The sequence below is a fragment of the Microtus pennsylvanicus genome, chromosome 9, assembly GCF_037038515.1.
Source record: "Microtus pennsylvanicus isolate mMicPen1 chromosome 9, mMicPen1.hap1, whole genome shotgun sequence".
Taxonomy (NCBI): domain Eukaryota; kingdom Metazoa; phylum Chordata; class Mammalia; order Rodentia; family Cricetidae; genus Microtus; species Microtus pennsylvanicus.
This window is the reverse complement of record NC_134587.1, coordinates 66,276,672-66,299,249: the sequence shown is the minus strand read 5'-3', so window position 1 is coordinate 66,299,249 and position 22,578 is coordinate 66,276,672. Positions and strand designations below refer to the sequence as shown.

At 41.4% G+C, this 22,578-nt stretch overlaps 1 protein-coding gene across 1 annotated transcript; it reads left to right on the top strand.

Moving 5' to 3' along the window:
* Window positions 1-3,203: 3,203 nt before the first annotated feature.
* Window positions 3,204-21,821, top strand: Vdac3 (voltage dependent anion channel 3). Its single transcript, XM_075986321.1, has 9 exons — window positions 3,204-3,343; window positions 9,143-9,211; window positions 10,643-10,692; window positions 14,194-14,346; window positions 15,816-15,868; window positions 17,389-17,616; window positions 19,544-19,694; window positions 20,666-20,723; window positions 21,302-21,821. Exons 2-9 carry the CDS (start codon window positions 9,145-9,147, stop codon window positions 21,391-21,393), a joined length of 852 nt encoding a protein of 283 aa, XP_075842436.1. The 5' UTR covers window positions 3,204-3,343; window positions 9,143-9,144; the 3' UTR covers window positions 21,394-21,821.
* Window positions 21,822-22,578: the final 757 nt, after the last annotated feature.

The window sequence follows — 22,578 nt, the reverse complement described above, 5'->3', positions numbered from 1 at the left end:
GCAAGATGTGAGGTAACAAGCCATGAGTCTTGTGGTAAAATATAGAATAATAGAAATGGGCTAATTTAAGTTGTAAGATCTAGTTAATAATGATCTTGAGCTAATAGGTCAAACAGTTTGTAATTAATATTAAGCCTCAGAGTGGTTCTTCGGGAAGTGGCAGGCAGGAGAGACCTCAGTTACAAAACAGAGAAGGGGAGGGAAAGGAGTAAGAGAGGAACGCATGGAGGACCAACTAACACTAAGGGCCATTTGAAGGGCCGTATGGAAGCCTACCACAGTAGAAGCTTCTTCAAATACATACATATGCGAAAAAAATTAAATGGAATCACCAAATAACAGAGGAGACAAAGCCCAATTGGACATCTCTCACCTTCAAGTGAAATCTCCAGGGCCAGGAATGGGTTCCATCTAATTGAACTGTTGGCCAAAGGGGCCCCATGGAAATCCCCAAACAGCTCAGGATATTGCCAAGGTTATTGGTTGCTCTCCACACACTGATGATAAGGTTCTATTGCCAAAGACAACACTTATGTATCTCATTGCACAAGAAGTACAGATGGTGGTACCTAACTAGAGACTTCACCTCTGATACTGAAAAGTATTCTGCATGCTACCAGAGGTAATCACCAACCCTGCTACAAATCCTGTGATCTATAATTGTGATCTGTCTGCAAGATGTGCTGGTGTAATCGTGACACAAAAGTTGTAAAACTATCTGGTTTGAATTTAAAGCCCACTGCATGGGATGGAACCCATGCCTGACACAGCTCTGGTGGCCAAGAACCTGAGAGGAGATAGGCCGTGGACCTAGGGAAAACCAAATACTGCTGCTATAGAATAATCCTTCTGTGCACTGTGAATATATGTTACTCTCATTGGTTGACAAAGAACTGACTGGCCAGTAGCCAGGCAGGAGGTATAGGCAGGACAGCCAAAATGAGAATGCTGGAAGAAGGGCAGTCAGTGGAATCGCCAGGAGACACAGAGGGAGTAAGACATGCTGGAGGACAGGTAAAGCCATGAGTAACATGCCAATACATAGATTAGTAGAAATGGGTTAAGTCGTAAATTAATTAGTAATGAGCCTGAGCTATTGGCTGAGTATTTATACTTAAAAATATGAATCTCTTGTGGTTATTTGGGAAGTGGTTGCTGGGACGGGAAAACTTGGCCTACATAGTACTGTTCTAATAAAGTAATACAGCTATAAAATGAACATCCTAACAATCTTTTTCTGTATTTATAGATCAGTGCCTCACTCAGCCCTCATCAGAGAACTTCCTCCTACAGTAAATGGGAACTGATACAGAGACCCACAAGTGGACAATGTTTAGAGAGTGAGAGATCTTGGGACACTCAGCTCTAAATAGTATGTCTATATAAAATCCTTCCCCTCTGAGCTCAAGGAACTCTCTAGAAGAGGTGGAAAGATTGTAAGAGCCAGAGTGGATGGATGATACCAAGGAAACAGTGTCTTCTAGACACAACAGGACTGACTTGTGTAAGTGGTGGCAGAGAAACTACTGAATTACAGGGCCTGGAGTTTCAAGGCAGATGGGGCCCCAGTTTTGAGACAGGAAGCAGACCTGAGCCCCCAGCCCTAACCAAGAAGCTATCTCTGATTGACATCAACCTGCAAAGGAAAAAATTAAGTTTTCTTTAATGAAGTCTCACACTAATGGGTAGGCTCCATGCCCAACCGTAGATGGACACCCGAAATGAGTAATGGTATTTTTGTGGACTTTCTGTCTCATAGCATTGAGTTTGGGCATTTTTTTCCTTTTTCTTTTTTGTATTTACTTGTCTTTTGCTTGTATATTATAGTTTCCATGTTTGTGTTTATATGGGTCTTTTCTCTCTGTGTGTATGATTCATGCACTTCCTCTTTGTTATTTTTCTTACTTCAGGTTTGCTTGGCTGTTTTCTAAAGAGATAAAGAAGGCATGAGGTTGGGCTGTTGGGAGAATCTGGGAGGAGTTGGGGGTGGGAAAACCATGACCAGAATATACTGTATGAAAAATAACATTTTCAAGTAAAAAGTTAGTGGCAGACACATGTCAACAAATATCTCCAAAAAGGCCACGTCCACACAACCGAGGCATTTTACCCTCAGATTTTATATTGCTGCAGTACTAGGTAGTCTATCCTCAATTCTCCCCAGTTGCTTTGGTAGAGTTCCTCAACACCTATTTCGTCTTATCCACTGTCCAACTTAAAAATCACAAAAACGGTTAGCATTAAATCTTTCCTTTTTCTTCTTAAATCTAGAACAGTCTACTAGCCTTTTCTTTGTCTTTCATGACACTGACTTTCCTAAGAGAATGTATTTGATTTGCAGAATGTCCCTTAATTTTTGATTTGCTTCCTCACTAATAGAGACAAATTACACCTTTTGTCAAGAATTTTGTGAACCACAGGACACAAGAAGACAATCTATCATTCACAGTGACGTTAGCTTTAATCACTTGGTTAAGGCGATTTTCTTGCTATGAAGGTCTCTTCCACTTCAGTAAGTAATCCATGGAGTCTTAGAAACCATAGGCACATCCTTAACCATATTCTAAGGAATCCATTGTAATTATGGTGTGTGTCTCCAAAGTGGTGGTTTCCTGCTTGTGTAATTTCTCCTTCATTGATGTCTTGGGTTCTCTTCTCAAGATGACCTCTCTCTCCTCCATTTCCTCTCCCTTCGGATTAACTCGCGGGCTTCTCAATCTTCCAGTCGCTGATCCCCTGGGGCCTATGTTTTCCCATCCTTACAGCTGAGAAGACGCGGAGGCACACTCGACAATGACAGTCGACCTGGGCTGATGTCTCCATTAGAGATCAGCAACTGAGAAGACGCGGAGGCACACTCGACAGTGACAGGCGACCTGGGCTGATGTCCCCGTTAGAGATCTGCAAGTCACCCACTGGAGGACGGCCAGGCCCGGGAGTGACATTCCAGCCGGCCGCACGTGTCTGCAGACGCAAGGCAACAGTAACCAGGGCTACGGCACGTTCTCGCGAGAACCCCCGCCTCCGGGCACGGATGGGGTCCTCCTAGCTTTTTGTCCTTTTCCTCAACCCCCGCCGGTCACCCGCCTGCTGGGGGGGCGGGGGAGAGCCTCTCGCGCACGCGCACGCCAAGCCGGACAGTTGGCGGACGCGTCCCCCGCAACCCCCTGCGCGCCGGGCTGGAGGCGCGGCACCGCGCGCGCGTCCGCGCGATTCTGGGGCGACGGACGCGCAGGCGCGGCGGGGAGCGAGGTCGCGCAGGCGCGGACGGCGTTGGTGTGAGAAGACCTTCAGCGTTGCCTTGGTGGAGCGGGACGGGACGGGGCCCACCCTCGGGTTGGAGGTGAGGCGGCCGCTGCCGCTGGCCGGGTGGACGGAGGGTCGGCGGGTCTGACTAGCCGAGGCCGCCGAGGAGAAGCCGTGGGCCGCCGGTCCAGGGCGAGGCGAGGCGAGGCGAGGCGAGGCGACGCTAGGCGAGGCGGGGAGACTCCGGCTGCCCGAACCTTGCTGGCCGCCTGAGGGCGGGAGTCGCCTCCCTGGGCCGCGACCTTCCGCTGCGCCCTGCGTGCGCACTGGCGATCTGCCCGGGGTCAGGGCTGGAAGGAGGGCGGTTTCTAGAGAAGACGAGCCCTGGTACCCCAAAGCTACACCCCACCTTGCCCTCCTTCACCTCCCTCTCTGACCTGTCCAGCATCTGTCAGACGCGGCTCGCACTCCTGAGGGCCGAAGTGAGGATGCTCTTCATGCATCTTAGAAAGGAGAAACAAGGAACAAAAGAGAAGCTGTAGTATCTAGTTGGTGCCTTTTGTTTTCCTCTCGGGGTCCAGTGCAGCCTCGGGGCATGGTGCATAGCTGTTTTGTAGAGCGGATAGAAATGGGAGGCTGTGGCTTTACTTTCGAGTAATATGGAGTCTCTGTGTTTTCTCGATTTTTGCTTGATCATACCAGCAGTGCATTGCCAATCAGAATTGTGGGCCTGAATAAAGGACAGTTTGGGCATAAACGAGTTCAGTTAGCCACTTGACTTTTGCAAAGTGATGATGTTGAGAAACAGGCGATCAGAATGCTCAAAGCTTGTAATTAACACACATTTTGACCATTTTAGTGTATTTTCTTCCCAGTCGGCATAATGAACTTTAAACATTTCTGTCTGAATATCTAAGACCTGCATTTCTATACCGCTTTCCCAGAATAATGGCAAACAATTTACATCACTACCGGCATTGTAAAATTGCCCTGTTAGTGGACTCTAAACCCTGCAACATAGAGCACAGTTTTATTATAGATTGATACAGAACAACACTACTCATTTGCCTTGACTCTTTGACTTTTCTTTTGGTTGGTGCCTCCGATAGAACCCGTGACCTTTTCTGTGTAAGACAATTGCTTTACCCATATGCCACCCCTTTTCTCTTTGTCATTTTTTAAGGTGTGTGTGGACTTGTTTGTGTGGTGTAAGTACATGTTTGTGTGCACACGTATGTGCATATGGAGGCCAGTGGTTAACATTGGTTGGGTATCTTCCTTAATTGCTCTCTTATTTTTTGAGGAATGGTCTTTTCTCTGAACTCATCCATTTGGCTGGGCTGGTTAACCAGCCGGCTCCAGGGTTTCTTCTGTCTCTGCCTTGTCCCTACTCCAATGCTGTATGGGTCCTGGGGATTCATGCTCAGTACCTCAAGTTTGTGTGACACACACTTTGCCAACCGAGCCCTTTTTTCTGCCATGACATTATATATGATGTTTCGGTGTGTTCTTTCCTCTTAACTTTAAATCATAGTGTGTTTGACAGGTACAATTTTTAAATGCATTCCCAGTTAGGCAATTAGTCATGCTGAATATGGTGGCACACAACTATAATTCCAGCCTGGGCTATAAACTAAGGCCCTGTTCAGCTATCGTAAAAGCCTAACAGAAATTCAGATTAAGAGTTGGACTTAGTGTAAATACATAGGCTATTTAAAGTATTTGTGGCATGTCCATAGTTCAGGCATAGTGATTGTAATTTGCAGGTGTGTTCAACCTGCTGGCATTGTGACACAGCTTCACCTATAAAATTCATGCTCAATAACTTTGTCATCTATAAAGGTCATGCTCAAGATCCAGGCAATCAATTTACAAACAAATCAAAAGCAAGGATACAGGGTCTCAGTGTGTAGCAACCCCTGCCTTGCTTCAGGCTTATGCTTATAGACTGTGTCTGCCTCTGCCTTCCGAGTACTGGGGTTCAAGTCGTGTGTCACCATGCCCAGCTAATGTTTTATTTTATATATGGGGTGTATGTGTGTGCTCTTCTTCATGCTTTTGCCCCTGCCCATGTGTGATGGTCAGGGGATGACTTGGGGGAGTTGGTTCTATCCACCATGTGTGTTCTGGCATCAGAATCAGGTTATTAGGTTTGGTACCTTTACTTGTTGAACCATCTTACCCGCCTGAATTAGAGAGCTAGTGTATTTGTGTATGTGTAGATGTGTGCATGAAAATGGGCTGGAGAGATGGCTCAGAGTTAAGAGCACTGCCTGCCCTGCCAAAGGTCCTGAGTTCAATTCCCAGCAACCACATGGTTGCTTGAGAAAGAGACCACATGGTTGTTTGAGGAAGAGACCTGGTCAGTCGTCCTCATCAGCTTACACCATGAAACCCAATATGGACAAGTTCAACAACCACCATATATGGGCTATCCATGCATGCTTCAGCATTGCCAGGACATAAATTTCAATTTCAAGATGTATGCACACCACTGTCTGATTGTGGAGGTCAGAGGACCTTGTGGGCATTGTCTGCTTCCACCATTGTGGGTGTGAGGTTCAGAAGTCAGGTCATGAGTCTTGCCAGTTACTGCCTTCACCCCATCTCACCAGCTCCACATCTCATGGTAATGTTTATTCTTTTGTCGGTAGTGGGCACGTTCATTGCTGTCCTTGGCTGCGTGTGTCCCCCAGGTAGAACATGCCTGGAACTGATACTCTGGAATTTTCTGGTATCATAAAATCCTGCTAATGGGATTGTTTGAGGTAGTTCCAAATTGTTTAGATTGGGCTTCTGAGTCTTTAACAGGAAGACGACAGAAACTGCTTCAGGAGTCTGCTATGCAGAGGTCTGAGGGAGGTTATATTCACTAAGATTTTGTTTTGTGGATCTTATTGGCTTTTTGCAAAAGCTGGGTGAATAATGAGAGCCAAGGTACAAAGCCAAAGTGCCTTGGATTTTCAAAGGTTGTAATTTCAAAGTTCACACCTATGACTGGTAAACAGGTTACCACAGATGAATTCTATTCTGTTTCTAGGTAGTGGCAAAATTATAACATTTAAAAAAATCTTTGGAAAAGACCATATTATGGAAGAGTGTATTTAATTTATTTATTTTTTTAATAGAAAAAATAAAACAATGATTTATCATATTTGAACACACAGACATAGCAATATAATAATATAAATAGACAGAAAGAATGGAGCTACAAAGGTGGGAAAATTTCTAGGTATTGTTACAGTTAAAAGAAATTTACAGCAATTTCTACTAAGTTACAGCGTCCATTGTAAACAATTGAGCAACACTAAACAAAAAACACTAAAAACAAGAACAGCAGAGAAACCTAAAGAATTATAGCTAAAATATAAAGAGCTAGCCACCATACAAAAGAATGACACTAAGCCCTTACCTTACACTATAAACAAACTTAATTCAAGATGCAACAAATATTAGAGCAACAAATATTAGAGTTAAAACATTAAAACTCTAGAAGAAAACAAGGGTAAATTTTCCTGAGTTTAGATTAGGTGACAGTGTCTTAAATGGGATATCAAAAGTAAAAATAATAAAAGATAAAAACAGAGAAATGGGGACATCATCAAAATGTATACTTTTTTTTCAAGAAAAAAATAAGAATTTGTGCTTTTCAAAGGTCAATATCAAGGAAGGAAACCCACAGAAAAGGGAAAAAAAGCGTTTTTGTAAATCATGTATCCAATAAGGAATTTGTGATCTTCTTGCCTCCACCTTCAGCAAATCTTACCGGTTGGTGTATGCCACCATAAGAGGTCAAAAAGGACTTTATATCTCGACTCTGGAAATAACAAGCGTAACAATAAAAATGAATGATCTACCTTTAAATTTAAAAATCATTTGTTTTAGTTTCAATTTTTTGAGTGTATTTAATTTAGTAGGCTTAAAAATATTTTTATTTATAGTGTGTATTTGTATGTATTTATGTCACATGTGTGCAGATGGCTTGCAGAGACCAGAATGTTGGGTTCCCTAGAGCTGGAATTGGGGTTATGGGCTATCTGATTTGTGCTGGTAACTGCTGAGCCACCACTCCAGTCTTTTAGGTGTTTTTCTTTGTTTGTATTTTTGAGATAGGATCTTGTAGCCCATACTGACTTTGGTTTTGAAGTCCTTGTTGAGACACCTGGTTCAGTCTCTCGAAGCCTTTTTATTTTATGTTTAAATTTTGTTTTGAGACAGGGTTTCACTAGTTGCTCTTATAGGACTGTAACCCTCTAGTAGTCAAGGGTGGCCTTGAACTCACCACTTCTCTCCTGAGAGCTGATATTAAAGGCATTACCACCACACCCAGCTTCAAAGCATTTAAGAAATTCCTTTGACCTTTTGACTTTTTATGATTTTGTTTGTATGGATGTTTTGCATGCACGCAGGCCTGTGTACCACATGTGTGCAATGCCTGTAGAAGCCAGAAAAGGGTGCCATATCCCTTGGAACTGAAGTTAAAGATGATGTCAGACTCCATGTGAATGCTGTGAATTGAACCTCTGGTCTTTGGAAGAGCAACTAGTGTTCTTAACTGTTGAGCAGTGTTGTGTCTTCAGTCCCAGTGAAGCCTTTTTCGTGTGGCTGTAGTACAGGGATTGAACCTGGGCCCTTCTGTGCTAGGCAAATGTTCTACTTTTACTGACGTTCCCAGTTCTCCCTTTAATTTTTTATTCTTATCTTTGAGTCAGAGTCTCACTAAGTTGCCAGCCTTGAACTTGTTCTGTGGTCCAGGATGGGCCTAAACTCCTGCTTCATCCTCCTAAGTAACTGGGGTTGGAAGCTTGAGCCATTTGAATTTTAGAGTAGCAAAATATTAAAACCTTGAATGAAGGTTTCTAAGGCCCCCCCCCCACCACGTTTTGGAGACAAAGTTTCCATGAGTTTCTTAGACTGTTATTGAGCTTGTACTGTTCTGTTTCAACAGCTGGGTGGAGAGTACAGGCATGCATCTGTATACTTCCCCCCTTTGGGGTGTGGAATTGGGATTGAACCTAGATCCTCACACCTCAATCCTGAGAATTTAACCAAATGTTTTTATATTTCCTTAAAACTTTCTCTTTATGATCTGTGCACTAGCTCAGTTGGTGAACTACACAATCAGGAGAATCTGAGTTTGATTTCTAAAACCCATTTGAAAAGGCTGAGCATAGTAGTGTGTACTTGTAACCCAGCCTTGGGAAGGTAGAGACGGGCAGAAGGACCTTGGGCTCTGCCTAGCTCAGTTACAGACCAGTGATAGACCCTGTCTCAAAAAAATCATGAATGGGGGTTGGGGATTTAGCTCAGTGGTAGAGCGCTTGCCTAGCAAGCGCAAGGCCCTGGGTTCGGTCCTCAGCTTCAGAAAAAAAAAATCATGAATGACACCTGAGGAATAAGACACATGCACGTGTGCCTGCAATAATGCATACCTACCACACAAATACACACACATGAAAGACAAAACAGAACTTTGCTTTCTTTCCTCCTTTCTTTTCTCTCTTCTTTTCTTTCTTTCTTTTTTCCTTTTTTCTTTTTGCTTTTTCTGGCTGTCCTGGAACTAGCTTTGTAGATCAGGCTGGCCTCGAACTCACAGAGATCCATCTGCCTCTGCCTTCGGAGTGCTGAGAATCCCAAGTGCTGGGATTAAAGGCATGTACCACCACTGCCTGGCAAGAACTTTGTTTTCTTTGAGATAGAATTAAAAAGACACTCTGGATCTCATAAGGAAACTCTTATTTTCTAGTTTAAGGAACAGAATACTTTCTTTGAATTTTGGTTATATTAGTTTTAGTGCTTGTGATGGCGAAGGAAGGGAAAACATCTTCTCAGGATGAAAGAGTGGAGAGTTGGAGTGAGTGTACTAAATGATTACTCTTCTGTCTTTATTTTTAAGATATGTGTAACACACCAACTTACTGTGACCTAGGGAAGGCTGCCAAGGATGTCTTTAACAAAGGGTATGGTAAGTATGCAATGGTAAATTTTTATGTTGGGTCAGGGTTAGTGATGAATTCTGAGGATTTAGTTGCATGTTTTTACAGATCCTTAAAAGTTTTGCTTTGTAGGCTAGGGACTAGCTCAGTTGGCAAAGTGTATAAGGCACTCTGTTAGTAAAATAAGGGTAAGTGACCATTAATCCACATCACAAATATTAAGAGCTAGTAATAGCCTCTTTTATTCTTTAGACTCCTTTACAAACATTAAGAGCAGTTATTATACATACACCCATGCATCTGTAATATAAAGTAGCATCTACTTATAATATTTATGCCTTATTTCACTAGTTCTGTGTATGATGAAAGTGTTTATGGCCTCTTTGTATAATGGTTTGTTTGTTTGTTTGTTTTTTTCCTTGTGATAGGGTCTCACTCATAGCCCTGGCTGGCTTGGAACTTGCTGTGTAGACCAGGCTGGCCTGGAATGCACAGAGATCCACTTGCCTCTGCTTCTTGACTGCTGGGATTAAAGGTGTGTGCCACCATTCCCAGCCCATATAATGTTTTTTTAATACACCAATTTTTTTCTTTTTTTTTTTCCTTTTTTTCGAGACAGGGTTTCTCTGTAGCTTTGGAGCCTGTCCTGGAACTCCCTTTGTAGACCAGGCTGGACTCGAACTCACAGAGATCCGCCTGCCTCTGCCTCCCGAGTGCTGGGATTAAAGGCGTGCGCCACCACCGCCCGGCTAATACATCAATTTTTTTTTGTTTTGTTTTTTGTTTTTCGAGACAGGGTTTCTCTGTGGTTTTGGAGCCTGTTCTGGAACTAGCTCTTGTAGACGAGGCTGATCTCGAACTCACAGAGATCCTCCTGCCTCTGCCTCCCAAGTGCTGGGATTAAAGGCGTGCGCCACCACCGCCCTGCTGATACACGAATTTTTAATGAGAATGCAGATGCCATGTTTTTATTTCTTTCATAACAATATATGATCCTTTTTACAAGTAGAAAATATTTTAGGTTTTAAATTTTTAATACTTCTGTGCTATACATATTGATTTTTTTCTTACTAATGTTCATTATATTTTTACCTTGCATAAACACACACGCATACACAAACATAGATATACATGTGCACATGCATGTACACACACAACAGCATCGATTTTTGAGTAATTTTAGTTTTGAAAATAGTGCATTTTTAAAAAGGGATGAGTTTATTCATTTTTATACATACTTATTTTATGCTTTTATACATTTTAAAGGTATGAGTTTATTCATTTTTAGGACATTTAGAATTCTACTTCTTTTATTATAATTTAGTTTCTTTTTAAATTCTTATCTGATGAGAATACCTTATATTTTCCATATGTATAATGTATAACTTTCATATTTTTTAAGTTGAAAAACTGAGCAAAAGTTAAATTTTGTATATTATTTTGTCTTTTAATGTTCCTAGGGTTTGGCATGGTCAAAATAGATCTGAGAACCAAGTCTTGTAGTGGAGTGGTGAGTACATAAGATGTCTCTAATAGCTGATTTTGCAGTGTCTGTTTACTGTTCTGTAAAGCAGCACCCTCTTGACACAGCTGTCCACCCTGCAGCTTGCCCTTCTCTGGTCTCGCTGAGCCTGTGAAGCCTGTGGACAATTAGGTTGAATTTGGCAGGGTTTTTGTTTTTTTTTTTCCTTCAGGCATCTACCCTTAGGTGAAACAGAGTGTATTTTTGACTTATATTTATACTTTCATGAATATGTATGAATACTGAAACCAACAGGTCATACAAGTTTTATTGCTTTTTTACAAATAAATTCATTTTAATCTGTCTTCTCATTATTGACTTGTGCAAAATATAGGCTATAATTTATTTTATATGTGTGTATGTACAAAATTATTTTATGTTTTTAAAAGGGATTTTATGTGTATGGGCATTTTGCCTGCACATATGTTTGTGCACCACATATTTGCCTAGTGCCCAAGGAAGCCAGAAGAGGATGTCAGATCCCTTGGAACTGGAGTTAAAGACAGTTCTGAGTCATTTTGTGGTTCGCTGAGAATCGAACTCTAGTCTGTTGGAAGAGCAGCCCTTCGGCCCTTATTGGTTGGCTTTTTTTTTTTTTTTTTTTTTTGGTTGTAGCTTTGGAGTCTATCCTGACACTAGCTCTGTAGACCAGGCTGGCCTTGAACTCACAGAGATCCGCCTACCTCACTGCCCGCCCTGCCTGTTTTGTGGTTTTTAACTGATTCTCTTCCAATTTTTTTTATTACAAGTCAAGATGTTGACATATTTTTCAAAGCATCATTAACCAGACATCCAGTAAATCTCAGCAAACAGATGAACTTTTTTTCTCTCTGGTACTGCATATGGAACCTAGGGCCTCAAGCAAGGAAAGTACTCTATGAATGAATTACATCCCCAGACCCCTACCCCTAGTTTACTTTTTTTATTTTGATCAGGGTCCTTACTGAGTAGCCAGTGTTGGCCCTGAACACACCTGTATCCCAGACAGGCCTTGAACTTTGAGTCCTCTTCCTCAGCCTTCTAGGTAACAGATGGTAGGCCTGTGCCACTGAGGCTAGTGGGTTAGCTGTTTATCTTTTCTTCCTTCTCTTTTTCCCGGTGCTGGTTACCCAGGGCCTTGAGCATGCTAGACAGCACTACAACACTGACTGTCACCCAGGTGAATGTTTAATTCACCTTATTCTCTGATTTATTTTTACAGGCTACATCGTTAGCTGGTGCTTACTATTCAAACCCATGCACGTTTTATTTATGAATATAGTTGTTTAATTAGAAGGATGAAAGGTTTGTGCAATTCGTGTGGCATTTTGCATTTTACTCTGCACAGCTGGGGTTTGTCCTGTTACTCTTTTCCCTGGGTTCCTTGGCCAGGTGAATGAATGAATGTATGTATGACCTGCCTTGCTAAGGAGGCTTTGTATGTGAAATAGGAAAACTGTACACGGTTTAGAATTTTCAGATGTTACGATTGTGCCTTTCTCTCTCTTTCATGCTGCTGCGGTGACGGTGTGCGTCAGATGGTGAGGAGGAAACCCTTGCATGCTTGTCTTGTGGCTGCTTCTCGCATTTAGGGTCACTTTGATCCTCTGTGTGCATTTCCCGGGCTCTGTTCTACAGTGACCTTTCTCTGTGTTGCTTACTAGCATTGGATGCTTAGCTGAAGATGCCATTTCCATACTGTAGATGGATTTTATCCTAATTTGACTGAACTCTCCAATTAGACCCACATCTGGACTTCAGCTGAGAACAGTTGTCACTTTACCTTTGAATTTGTGTTTCTGGTACCCCAGATTCTCAGTAGAGCTTCGGACTAAGAGGTGGAAGGAAGACATGTGGGATAACACCAAAATATTTACATTTGCTCTATTTGTCACTTTTGAAAAGTAAATATAAAAAGTACAAATGAGACAGGTAGATTTATTATTAAGAGCAACAGTTTTCATATTAAGGAATTAACCTGAGCTGTTAAACATGGCTCATGCTGTATTGTTTTGCCCTAAGTGGACAACATAGTTTTCATCTTGGAAGCTTTCTATGTAGTATTAATAAACACCATAGCTTCCCAGTGGTTTTTTCTGCATCGATCTCTAGTTAAGGCTAAAGGGAGGACTCAGGTCGCAGACAGTGTGAAAAGGGAGGAAGGGGCAGCCTTTTGTTGCTATTGACCAGATTTTAGAAGTGCCCTTGAAAGCAGCAGGGGCAGGCAGAAAGTTTCTTTCTTGATAGTCATGGATTGTCAGTGACAGCTGTTGACCGTTTGCTTCCCTCTAGAAGAAGGTTTTTTCCTAATTGTTTACTAATATGGAAAGGACACTTTAGTTGAGAGGAGGATATATTTACAGCATTCATAGTGATTATTTTGTACTTTAGAGGGTAGGCCAGGTGGAGGAGGAGGAAAGAGGCATTTTAAATTCTATTTTACTGTGAAAATGGGTAGATAATTTTGATGTTGTTTGAAAGAGTTTGTGGTGAAGATTTTACAGATACAGTTTTATGGCTGAAGCATTCATGTTTCACAACATTGTAAATGTACTTTAATGCTATGTCAGTATATGTTGAAAATGATCAAGTTTATTTTAAATGTATTTTTTCTTTTGCAGTGCTGGAATGGAACCCAGGGCCTTGAGCACACTAGGCAAGCACTTTACCATTAAGCTACTTCACAAGACCATAAAAATACATTTTTAGAAAACAGTGGTTGGGACTGGAGAGGTGGCTCAGCAGCTACAGTACTTGCTGTCCTTGCAGAGGACCAGGTTTGGTTCCTGGTAGCCACATGCTATTCGCAACTGCCAGTAACTCTAGTTCCAATGACTCCGTCCACATACGCATAGTACACATACATAGATGTAGGCACTCATAGATACACATAAGTAAAATTAAATCTTAAATAAAGCAATAGGTTGAGGGTATAATTCAGCAATAGAGATGTGGGCAGGGCCTTGGGTTCCGTTTCCAGCTCCTTTCCCCACCCCCACCTCCATCCCACTACACTCCCACCCTCTCCATCCCTGCACCCCCTGTACCTCCACCTCCTAAACTAAAGTGCTGACTATAAAAAAAAAGTGTGCGAAATAGTGTTTATAAATTCTTAAACACCTATAAATTTACTGTTTGACAAACAAGTATTACAGAGAATTGATAGTCATCTTAGGCTATGAAAGTAAAATTTTTGAAAGTTAAGTATTTTTGCCTTTTTAATAAGGCATTTATTTCCAGCAGAGATATTGTTCTTTTAAAGTTACCAATTTAATATGATCACTAAAAAAGAGTGTATGGAATAATAAATACCAATAAGAAGGGAGGAATAATGGAAAGTCTTAACCTGGTTAGAGACAAAAAGAAAGCAGGATGTACATTGTTGAAGGGTAGGGTTGTGGTGAACAGTAAATTATATTGGTTTCTGATGCACGCAACACTGTTTTCTGAAATGAATGATTTCTATTTATTGATATCATCTTAAAATAATTATTTTGTCTTGTTTACCAGGAATTTTCTACTTCAGGTCATGCTTATACTGATACAGGGAAAGCATCAGGCAACCTAGAGACCAAGTACAAGATCTGTGACTACGGACTCACCTTCACCCAAAAGTGGAATACAGACAATACCCTGGGGACAGAAATCTCCTGGGAGAATAAGGTAAGGAAAGCAGTAGACGTCATTTGTAGGTTTAATATCTCTTTCACATCAAATAATGAGCAGAGCTGGGGCTGGGGAGATGGCTTAGCCGTCAAGAGTACCTCCTGCTCTCACAGAGGACCTGAGTTCAGTTCCCAGACCTCCAGCTCCAGGGGATCTAAAACCTCTGGCCCACGAGCACCTTCACCATGTGTGTACTCCCCCACAAGCCCACATGAGTACACATAGTTAAGAATAATAACATAAATCGTTAATAAATCGATAAACTCCAAATATAATCTGGGTGGGATTTTCAGTCTTCTACCACATTTTCTCTGTTTATTTATTTTCTTGGCTTGTCTTCACATTTGAAAAGTCCACACTGCCCCTTTGTTCTGATTAGCTAATTGTGTCACACAGTCAGTCCTCTAGGGAGCAGTGGGACTCTCTTTGGTAATTTGGTTTACTTTTGTAGTCTTTGCAAAATATATGCACAAAAATGTTTCTAAATTGTTTCAATGTTTCCCAGGAGAAAGGCAATTAGCTGGTTTTGCTAGGTTCCTACTGTGTAGAGGGCACTGTGTTTTTCTTTTGGAGAATGGATTGCCTGTAGTCCAGGCCAGCCTCAAACTTTGTAGCTGAAATTGACCTTGAACTCCTGATTTTCCTGCCTGCCCTCCAGGCCCAGCTGAGTGTCCAAGGCACGGCTGGGCGTATTGACACACAGAAAGAGGTACAGCTGAAGAAGTTGGTTTTGTTAAGTGTCAGGTTATCTTATAGTTATTTCAAGAGAGTATCAAGATTATTTTATTACATTGGAGTAATTTTTTTACAATAATTTATATTATTTAATGTATTAGGATTATATCTTTTTAAATTTTTGTTTTTGGTTTTTTGGTTTTCAAGCCTTGGCTGTCTTGGAACTTACTGTGTGCCTCGAGCTCACAGAGATCCACCTGCCTGTTCCTCCCAAGTGCTGGGAGTAAAGGTGCTGGCACCTTTTTAAAATGTTTGCCATGGGGTCCTCATTCATTCTATCACTCAGGCTAGTTACAGACTGGAGCTTAAGGTTTTCTGCCTCAGTCTCCCGAGGAGCTTGGACTACAGGGACACGCCACCATAACCAGCTTAATTCATATTTGATAGAGAACTAGGAGGAGGGGAGGGAGCTAAGGGGACGGGAAAGCTAGGTGAGTGGCAGTGCACGCCTTTAATGCTAGCATTGTGGGTGGCGAGGGGCAGGGGGTCTCTTGAGTTCAAGGCTAACCTGGTCTATAGAGGGAGTTCCGGGACAGCCAGGGCTACACAGAGAAACCCTGTCTTGGAAAAAAGAAAGAAAGAAAGGATAGGGGAGGTAATATATAATTTACTATCTGGCTTTCTTTAATGACTTCATTATTAAAGAGAAAGTGGGAGGAAGCTTTAGAATTGGCTTTTTTGAGTTAAAGAATAGAAAATTAATTGTTAATTGACAAATTTTTGTTTTACAGTTGGCGGAAGGGTTGAAACTGACTCTTGATACCATATTTGTACCAAACACAGGGTAATTATTCAAACTATTTTTTTTTCTGATTTCTTTTTGAAGGTCTAGAACTTTAGCTTTGGAAATGTAAAACGGGAAGTGTAGGGTCAGGGAGAAACTGGGAACTTGTTCTAGCAATGCTAGAATATTAGCATGTCTTTAAAAGAAGAGCTCCTCAGGGCAGCATAACCTTGCCAGTAAAACATTTTCAACAGGCACACCTAGCTTAGGAGTTAGAAGGGCCGAGAGCACAATTGTATCTACTCTAATGACTAATGGGTGTGGCAAGAGTGTACTCTGCTGTGTCAGGGACCAGAGCAGTGGTTGTGCTCTGTCTTAGAAGTCCTGAAAGTCCTCTGGGCTTAGTCTGTTTTCCCTTTGAGTCATTTATCTGCTCAGCCTAGTTTCTGCTCTCTGAAGACAGAGACACTAGAGCAGTGCAAAGAGGAATTTGTTCTTAGACTAGCAATGGAACTGCTCTTCCTGTCTCACGCTTTAATTATTTTTAGAACAAATATTCTCTCAAAAGCCTTGTAGGACTATTTGGAACTAATAGACACAGGTTATTCAGAACTAATTCTGAATAGTCAGCATTGCTATTAAAAGTATATTTCTGCTGGGTGTGTTGGTACACACTTTTAATCCCAGCATTCGGGAGAAAGGCAGGTGGATCTCTGAAAGTTTCAGGCTAACCAGGGCTACTTATTGAGACCTTGTCTAAAACAAACAACAAAAATGTATTTCTACTAATAGGTTAATAATGTGTTTTGATGTTACTTTTGTAGCACTTGAAAATAAGGATATTTGTTTCTCATGTATCTCGGTGTATATTTATATATATGTAAATTTATATATATTTGTATATCTAGATTATTAATTTGGCAGTACAATATCTTATTACATATGGACTTTGTGTTTTTTGACAAAATTATGAATATCTGTGGGGTAATATGTAGTGTTTGAATATGTGTATACATTGTGTAATCAAATAAGATAAGTGTATCTCATCAAACGTCTATCATTTCTTTGTATTGAAAGCAAATTTAAAACTCTTGCATTGTTTTTGAAATATATAGAACTTCATGTGTAGTGACCCTGATGTGCAGCAGGACTTTAAAACAATTTTCATATCTGTTAATTATCTGGTGATTTGTTAATGTCTTTGTGAGATTATTAATCATAAAATATTTTTATTATTTCAACTCATGGTGAAGAATATATAATGACATACATTTCTTCACACACACACACACCCTTTTTTTTGAGCAGAGTTTCTTTGTGTAGCCCTGGCTGTCCTGGAACTTACAGAGATCCACCTGCCTCTACTTCCAGGTGCCAGTATTAAAGATGTGTACCCCCATAACTGTTGATATAAAGTTCAATCCTAACAGAGTTATATTTGTAGAGCTAAGTCATTTGAAACAGTTTTCAATGTATTATGTCATCTACCAAAACAGTATTTCCCTTTGGAGAGGGTCTTACTTCACAAATTACTGGAAATAGTAGACTTACATTCTCATTGTATTGTTTGTTTTTTACAGAAAGAAGAGCGGGAAATTAAAGGCCTCATTTAGACGAGATTGTTTTAGTTTCGGCAGTAATGTTGATATAGATTTTTCTGGACCGACCGTCTATGGCTGGGCTGTGTTGGCCTTTGAAGGTTGGCTTGCTGGTTATCAGATGAGTTTTGACACGGCCAAATCCAAACTGTCGCAGAATAATTTTGCTCTTGGTTATAAGGCTGCAGACTTCCAACTGCATACTCATGTGTGAGTGTTTATTATCGTTTTTAATGACAGCTAGTGCTGTTCCTCTGAGAGGTGGTAGTTGTGACGTGGTAAGGTTAAAAGTGAGTAAAAGTGGGTACCAGTCCTGCTGACCGTTTGATAGCTCGAGGTTCACGAGTGGGGCACGTTGTGCTGTGCTGCTGTCGGCTTTTACCCCAGATTCTGGGATGTTTTAGATCTGTAAAGGAACACCTCGTGGAGACAGCCGAGAGCACGTATGCACTTCACTGTTACTTTTGATTTATTTTGACTGTATGGGGAAGCAGATGTTTGGAACACTTAAGAACAATCACCAAATAATTTGAGTGTCCTGGAACTTCTCTGGTAATTCTGTATGGAGATTTTCATGTATCTTTGATCAGAACCTAGTTACTCTCTATTGCATTCAAAAATAATAGGGTTCTCAAAGTAATCCTGGATTTCAGTGTTGGCTGAGTCAGCCTGAACTTTGATTTATAAATATTTAGTTTTTTGGTGTTTTAAGACAGGATCTTGCCCTGTGGTGGTGGCGCATGCCTTTAATCCCAGCACTCGGGAGGCAGATACAGGTGGATCTCTGTGAGTTTGAGGCTAGCCTGGTCTACAGAGATAGTTTCTGGATAGGCTTCAAAGTTACAGAGAAACCCTGTCTTGGAAAACGGGGGTGGGGGGTGGGGAAGAAGAGACAGAAACTCATATAGATCAGCCTAGCCTTGAACTCACTGTGTAGCCTTGGCTGACCTTGAGCTCCTTCCAGTGCTAGGATCATAGGCAGGAATGAACTGTGTGTTTCATGGGATACTCTAATATAAATAATGGTATTGAAACATTGTTGCTAGGAAACTATGGTATGATGTGGGATTCCCCTCTGTTGTGAATATGTTTTATTACCATTGGTTAATAAAGAAGCTGTTTTGGCCAATAGCTAGGTAGAATAGAGCCAGACTGGAAATCCAAACAGAGAGACAGCAAACAAAAAGACCAAGTGGGGGAGACACCAGCAGCTGCTGGAGAAGTAAGATGCCAGAGTAATTAATACTGGTAAGCCGTGGGGTATGTGGCGATACACAGATTATTAGAAGTGTGTTAATTTATATGTAGAGCTAGTCAGTGAGAAGCCTGAGCCATTGACCAAACAATTATAATTAATAATTAGCCTCCGAGTGATTATTTGTAAGTAACTACGGGAATGGGTGGGCGGGAGAGAAACCCTCAGCTACAATGGTATGCTTCAAAGAGCTGTGGGTTTCTGTCTGGAACTGTGTTCCTGGGTATTATGTGGAAAGTATTTTTCACTCTGAGTGTTGAGTAAATAAAAGCTAGTATTTCTTTTTTTTTTAATATTTATTTATTATATATACAATATTCTGTCTGCGTGCATGCCTGAAGGCCAGAAGAGGGCACCAGACCTCTTTACAGATGGTTGTGAGCCACCATGCGGCTGCTGGGAATTGAACCCAGGACCTTTGGAATAGCAGGCAATGCTCTCAACCACCGAGCCATCTCTCCAGCCCCCAAAGCTAGTATTTCTTTAGGCCTATATTTTTACCTCTCTCTTTCCAGTCTTTATGGATCTAATGCCTGTAAAAGAGACTATGGTTATAGTTTCTACATTCTGTGAAAGATACCTATGAATTGTATACTTACCTGAGGTGTCTGCCTTTGAATATAGGTAACTTGTGTCTTAAGACATTTATATTATGCAGAAGAGTCAAGTAAAACGAATCAGGTGCTATAATGCTTTTGTTAGGCTTTTAGATACTTTGTAGGTTGGTTGTATTTCTTGTTTAATAGTCAATTTGTCCTAGGATTTTGCTAGACTTCAAAGTTGCACGGTTGAATCTATGTTTAGATAGTTGTATACTTTGTTTCCATGTCTTAACAGCAAATGATTCAAACTTATGACTTTTATTTTCCACTGTGAAAACAGGAATGATGGTACTGAATTTGGAGGCTCTATCTATCAGAAAGTTAACGAGAAGATTGAAACGTCAATAAACCTGGCATGGACAGCTGGCAGCAACAACACTCGTTTTGGCATCGCTGCTAAATATAAGCTGGATTGTAGAACTTCTCTCTCTGTAAGAATGTGCTGTGGGGTTGCTCTGGTGCCCTTACGGTTTACATGTTCTATATTGGCCTCGTGACCTCACTCATGTACATCTAAGGCAGGAAATGTGGTTTCCAGTCCTAATTCTCCCCTGCTGGCTGGCTGTTGTCAGAACTTTGGCCTCAGTAGTCTTACTTGAGCTCTGTATAAGGCGCTCCGTGTATTATCCTGTGTAATTCTCATAGCTATTTTGTGTGGTGAAGAGATATTACCTAGAAACTAGGTCAGTGTTGCAGTAAGCATCAGTGTCAAAATATTAATTCAGATCTGGTGTTAGGACAGCAGAGTTCGTGCTGTAATCACTGTCAGGTTGGAGATCGGCATCTCAAAGAATTCAGTACAGGCCAGGCATGATGCTGCACGCTGTTAATCCCAGCACTTGGGAGAGGCTGGCAGACCTTCTGTGATGTCAAAGATAGCCTGGTCTACATAGTGAGTTCCAGGATAGTCAGGGCTATGTAGTGAGACTCTCTTAAAACAGGAACAACAAAATTCAGTACATAGAGATGCTTGGTAACACAATGTTCTTGAAAATCTGTTTAAGGACTTTAAAGCAACCAGGTGGTGGTGGTGTAAGCCTTTAATCCCAGCACTCGGGAGGCAGAGGCAGGTGAATCTCTTGTGAGTTTGAGGCTAGCCTGGTCTACAGAGCGAGTTCCATGATGGGCTCCAAAGCTACAGAGAAACCCTGTCTCGAAAAACAAAACATAAACAAAAAAGAACTTTAAAGCATACATTCTCATATTACCCACAATTTCTGCCAGGCTTCTTAAAAGATTTATCTTTTTATTTCTTTTTCTTTTTTTTTTTTCAGTTTTAATAATTCTAGATTTAGCTCCAGGGTGCTTTTACCTTTAGAAACCTTGTGCATGAAGCAGTTTTTGTATTGAAAGGATGTGTTGTTGTTTTCTAACTGCTTCTGTTCTCATCTCTTAATTGTAGGCCAAAGTAAATAATGCCAGTTTAATTGGACTGGGTTATACGCAGACCCTCCGACCAGGTACGTAAAAGGAGTTCATTAATGGAGGGTCACAGTAGAAAGTTACAGGAAGAAAATGAATGCAAAAGGAAAAAAAAAGTAGTCTCTGGAAGCACTTACGTAATCACTGGGTTGACTCAGGCCCCTGTGGTAGCTAGTCATGCAGAGGACGGTGGGGCAAGTGCTTCTGTTATACATTTCTGACTATGCCACCAGCCTTTGAATTCGGCTGTGTGTGTGTGTGTGTGTGTGTGTGTATGTGTGTGTGTTTTATCTGTGTGTATGTGTCTCTGTGAAGGTGTTGAATCCTAGAGTTACAGACAGTTGTGAGCTGCCATGTGGGTGCTGGGAACTGAACAGTAGCCAGTGGTCTTAACCACTGAGCCATCTCTCCAGCCTCTGTCCCCCATTATTCTTAATCTTGAACTACAATAGTTTTGTTCCTTATGCTCTGCTCGGCACAGGTCAGCAGACTGGACAGCCTGTAGTAGAGCCTAGGCTGCTTGCGCCATGCTGTTGACTCAGATCCATTATTTCTAGAAAATTTAGGTCTGAGAACCATACTGACTGCAAGTAATGTGGTGTGTTCTTCTCCCTAGGAGTCAAGTTGACCCTGTCAGCTTTAATAGATGGAAAGAACTTCAATGCAGGAGGTCACAAGGTTGGATTGGGATTTGAACTGGAAGCTTAATGTGGTTTTGAGTAGAACATCGTTTGTCCCCGGAAGTGAAGAGAAATGAACCCACTATGTTTTGGCCTTAAAATTCTGTGAAATTTCAAAAGTGTGAACTTTTTATTCTTCCAAAGAATTTTAATCCTTCCCACACTGAAGTCTAGAGATTGCAGATCTATCCTCAGAGAGGTCCTTGAAGGCATGCCTGGAGATTGTCATGTTTGTGCCACATTTCAGTTGAGTTCTGCAGCGTTCATTTAAATATTGTTGTTTCTCAGCAACAGCGTAGTGTCACATTAAAGAACACGATCTGACTCCCAGTTTGTACATCACGTCCTGCATGTTCCACTCCACTTTTCATGACCTTTTGTTAGATCAGTCTCTGCTGTAGTGGAATCTTTGGTTTTGCATCAGAGTGAAATAAACCCATCAGATTTGGAACAGAATTGCTCATCTGATTTATGGGTAGTGGTTGATTTGTTTTTGAAAGTGGAGCTAAGTCTTGAGTGGAGTGTCTAAATCATAAGTGCCCTCACCTCTCCCTTCGACTTCCAGTTCTCACGCCTCCCCTGAAGGATGGGGGCAGTGGTTTTGTTCTGCTGTGGAGAAGCACAGCTCTCAAGGAACTGGCTTCCTGTTGGATCCTGTCAAAGTGCCCTGAAGCTGCTGAGGGCATAGTGGGTGAAGAGATGGGCAGGGGGAAGAGGAATGGATGGGGAGGCTGCACTGGAAAAGGGACACCTCCAGGGCTTCAGGGGGAAAATGGCTTTTTGAGTACTGGGTCTGAAGTTTAGGAGAGATGTGGGTAGATTAACACTCTAGGGCATACAGATATCTGTGCGCAGAACCCCTTTCTCCTAATACAGAAGTAATATATGGTGGTTATAACAATTGTTGACAGCTTGGAATTAGACTAAAAGTAGAAATTCCCATTCCTTACAACCCTTCCTTTTCAGTACTGCTAGCAGTTTGATGTATATTTCTGCAGATGTTAGCATTTTAAGAGATCTCGTAGGTGTCCATTTATAGAAGGTTAATAAAGTGCTTATCTCCTTTTAGAATACACTATTTTTATAATGAATTTTTTCTTTTTAGAAATTACTTTAAAATTTATTTACTGCCCTAGTCTCTATTGCTATTACAAAACACCTTGACCAAGGCAACTCCTGATGATGGAGCAGAGACGTGGTGGCAGGAGCAGCC

Bases quoted from the DNA above. Each gene is read 5' to 3' on its own strand.
- Vdac3 (XM_075986321.1), top strand. From the start codon at position 9,145: ATGTGTAACACACCAACTTACTGTGACCTAGGGAAGGCTGCCAAGGAT. The intron at 9,212-10,642 runs GTAAGTATGCAA...TAATGTTCCTAG, and splicing joins TGTCTTTAACAAAGGGTATG to GGTTTGGCATGGTCAAAATA. The intron at 20,724-21,301 runs GTACGTAAAAGG...TCTTCTCCCTAG, and splicing joins TACGCAGACCCTCCGACCAG to GAGTCAAGTTGACCCTGTCA.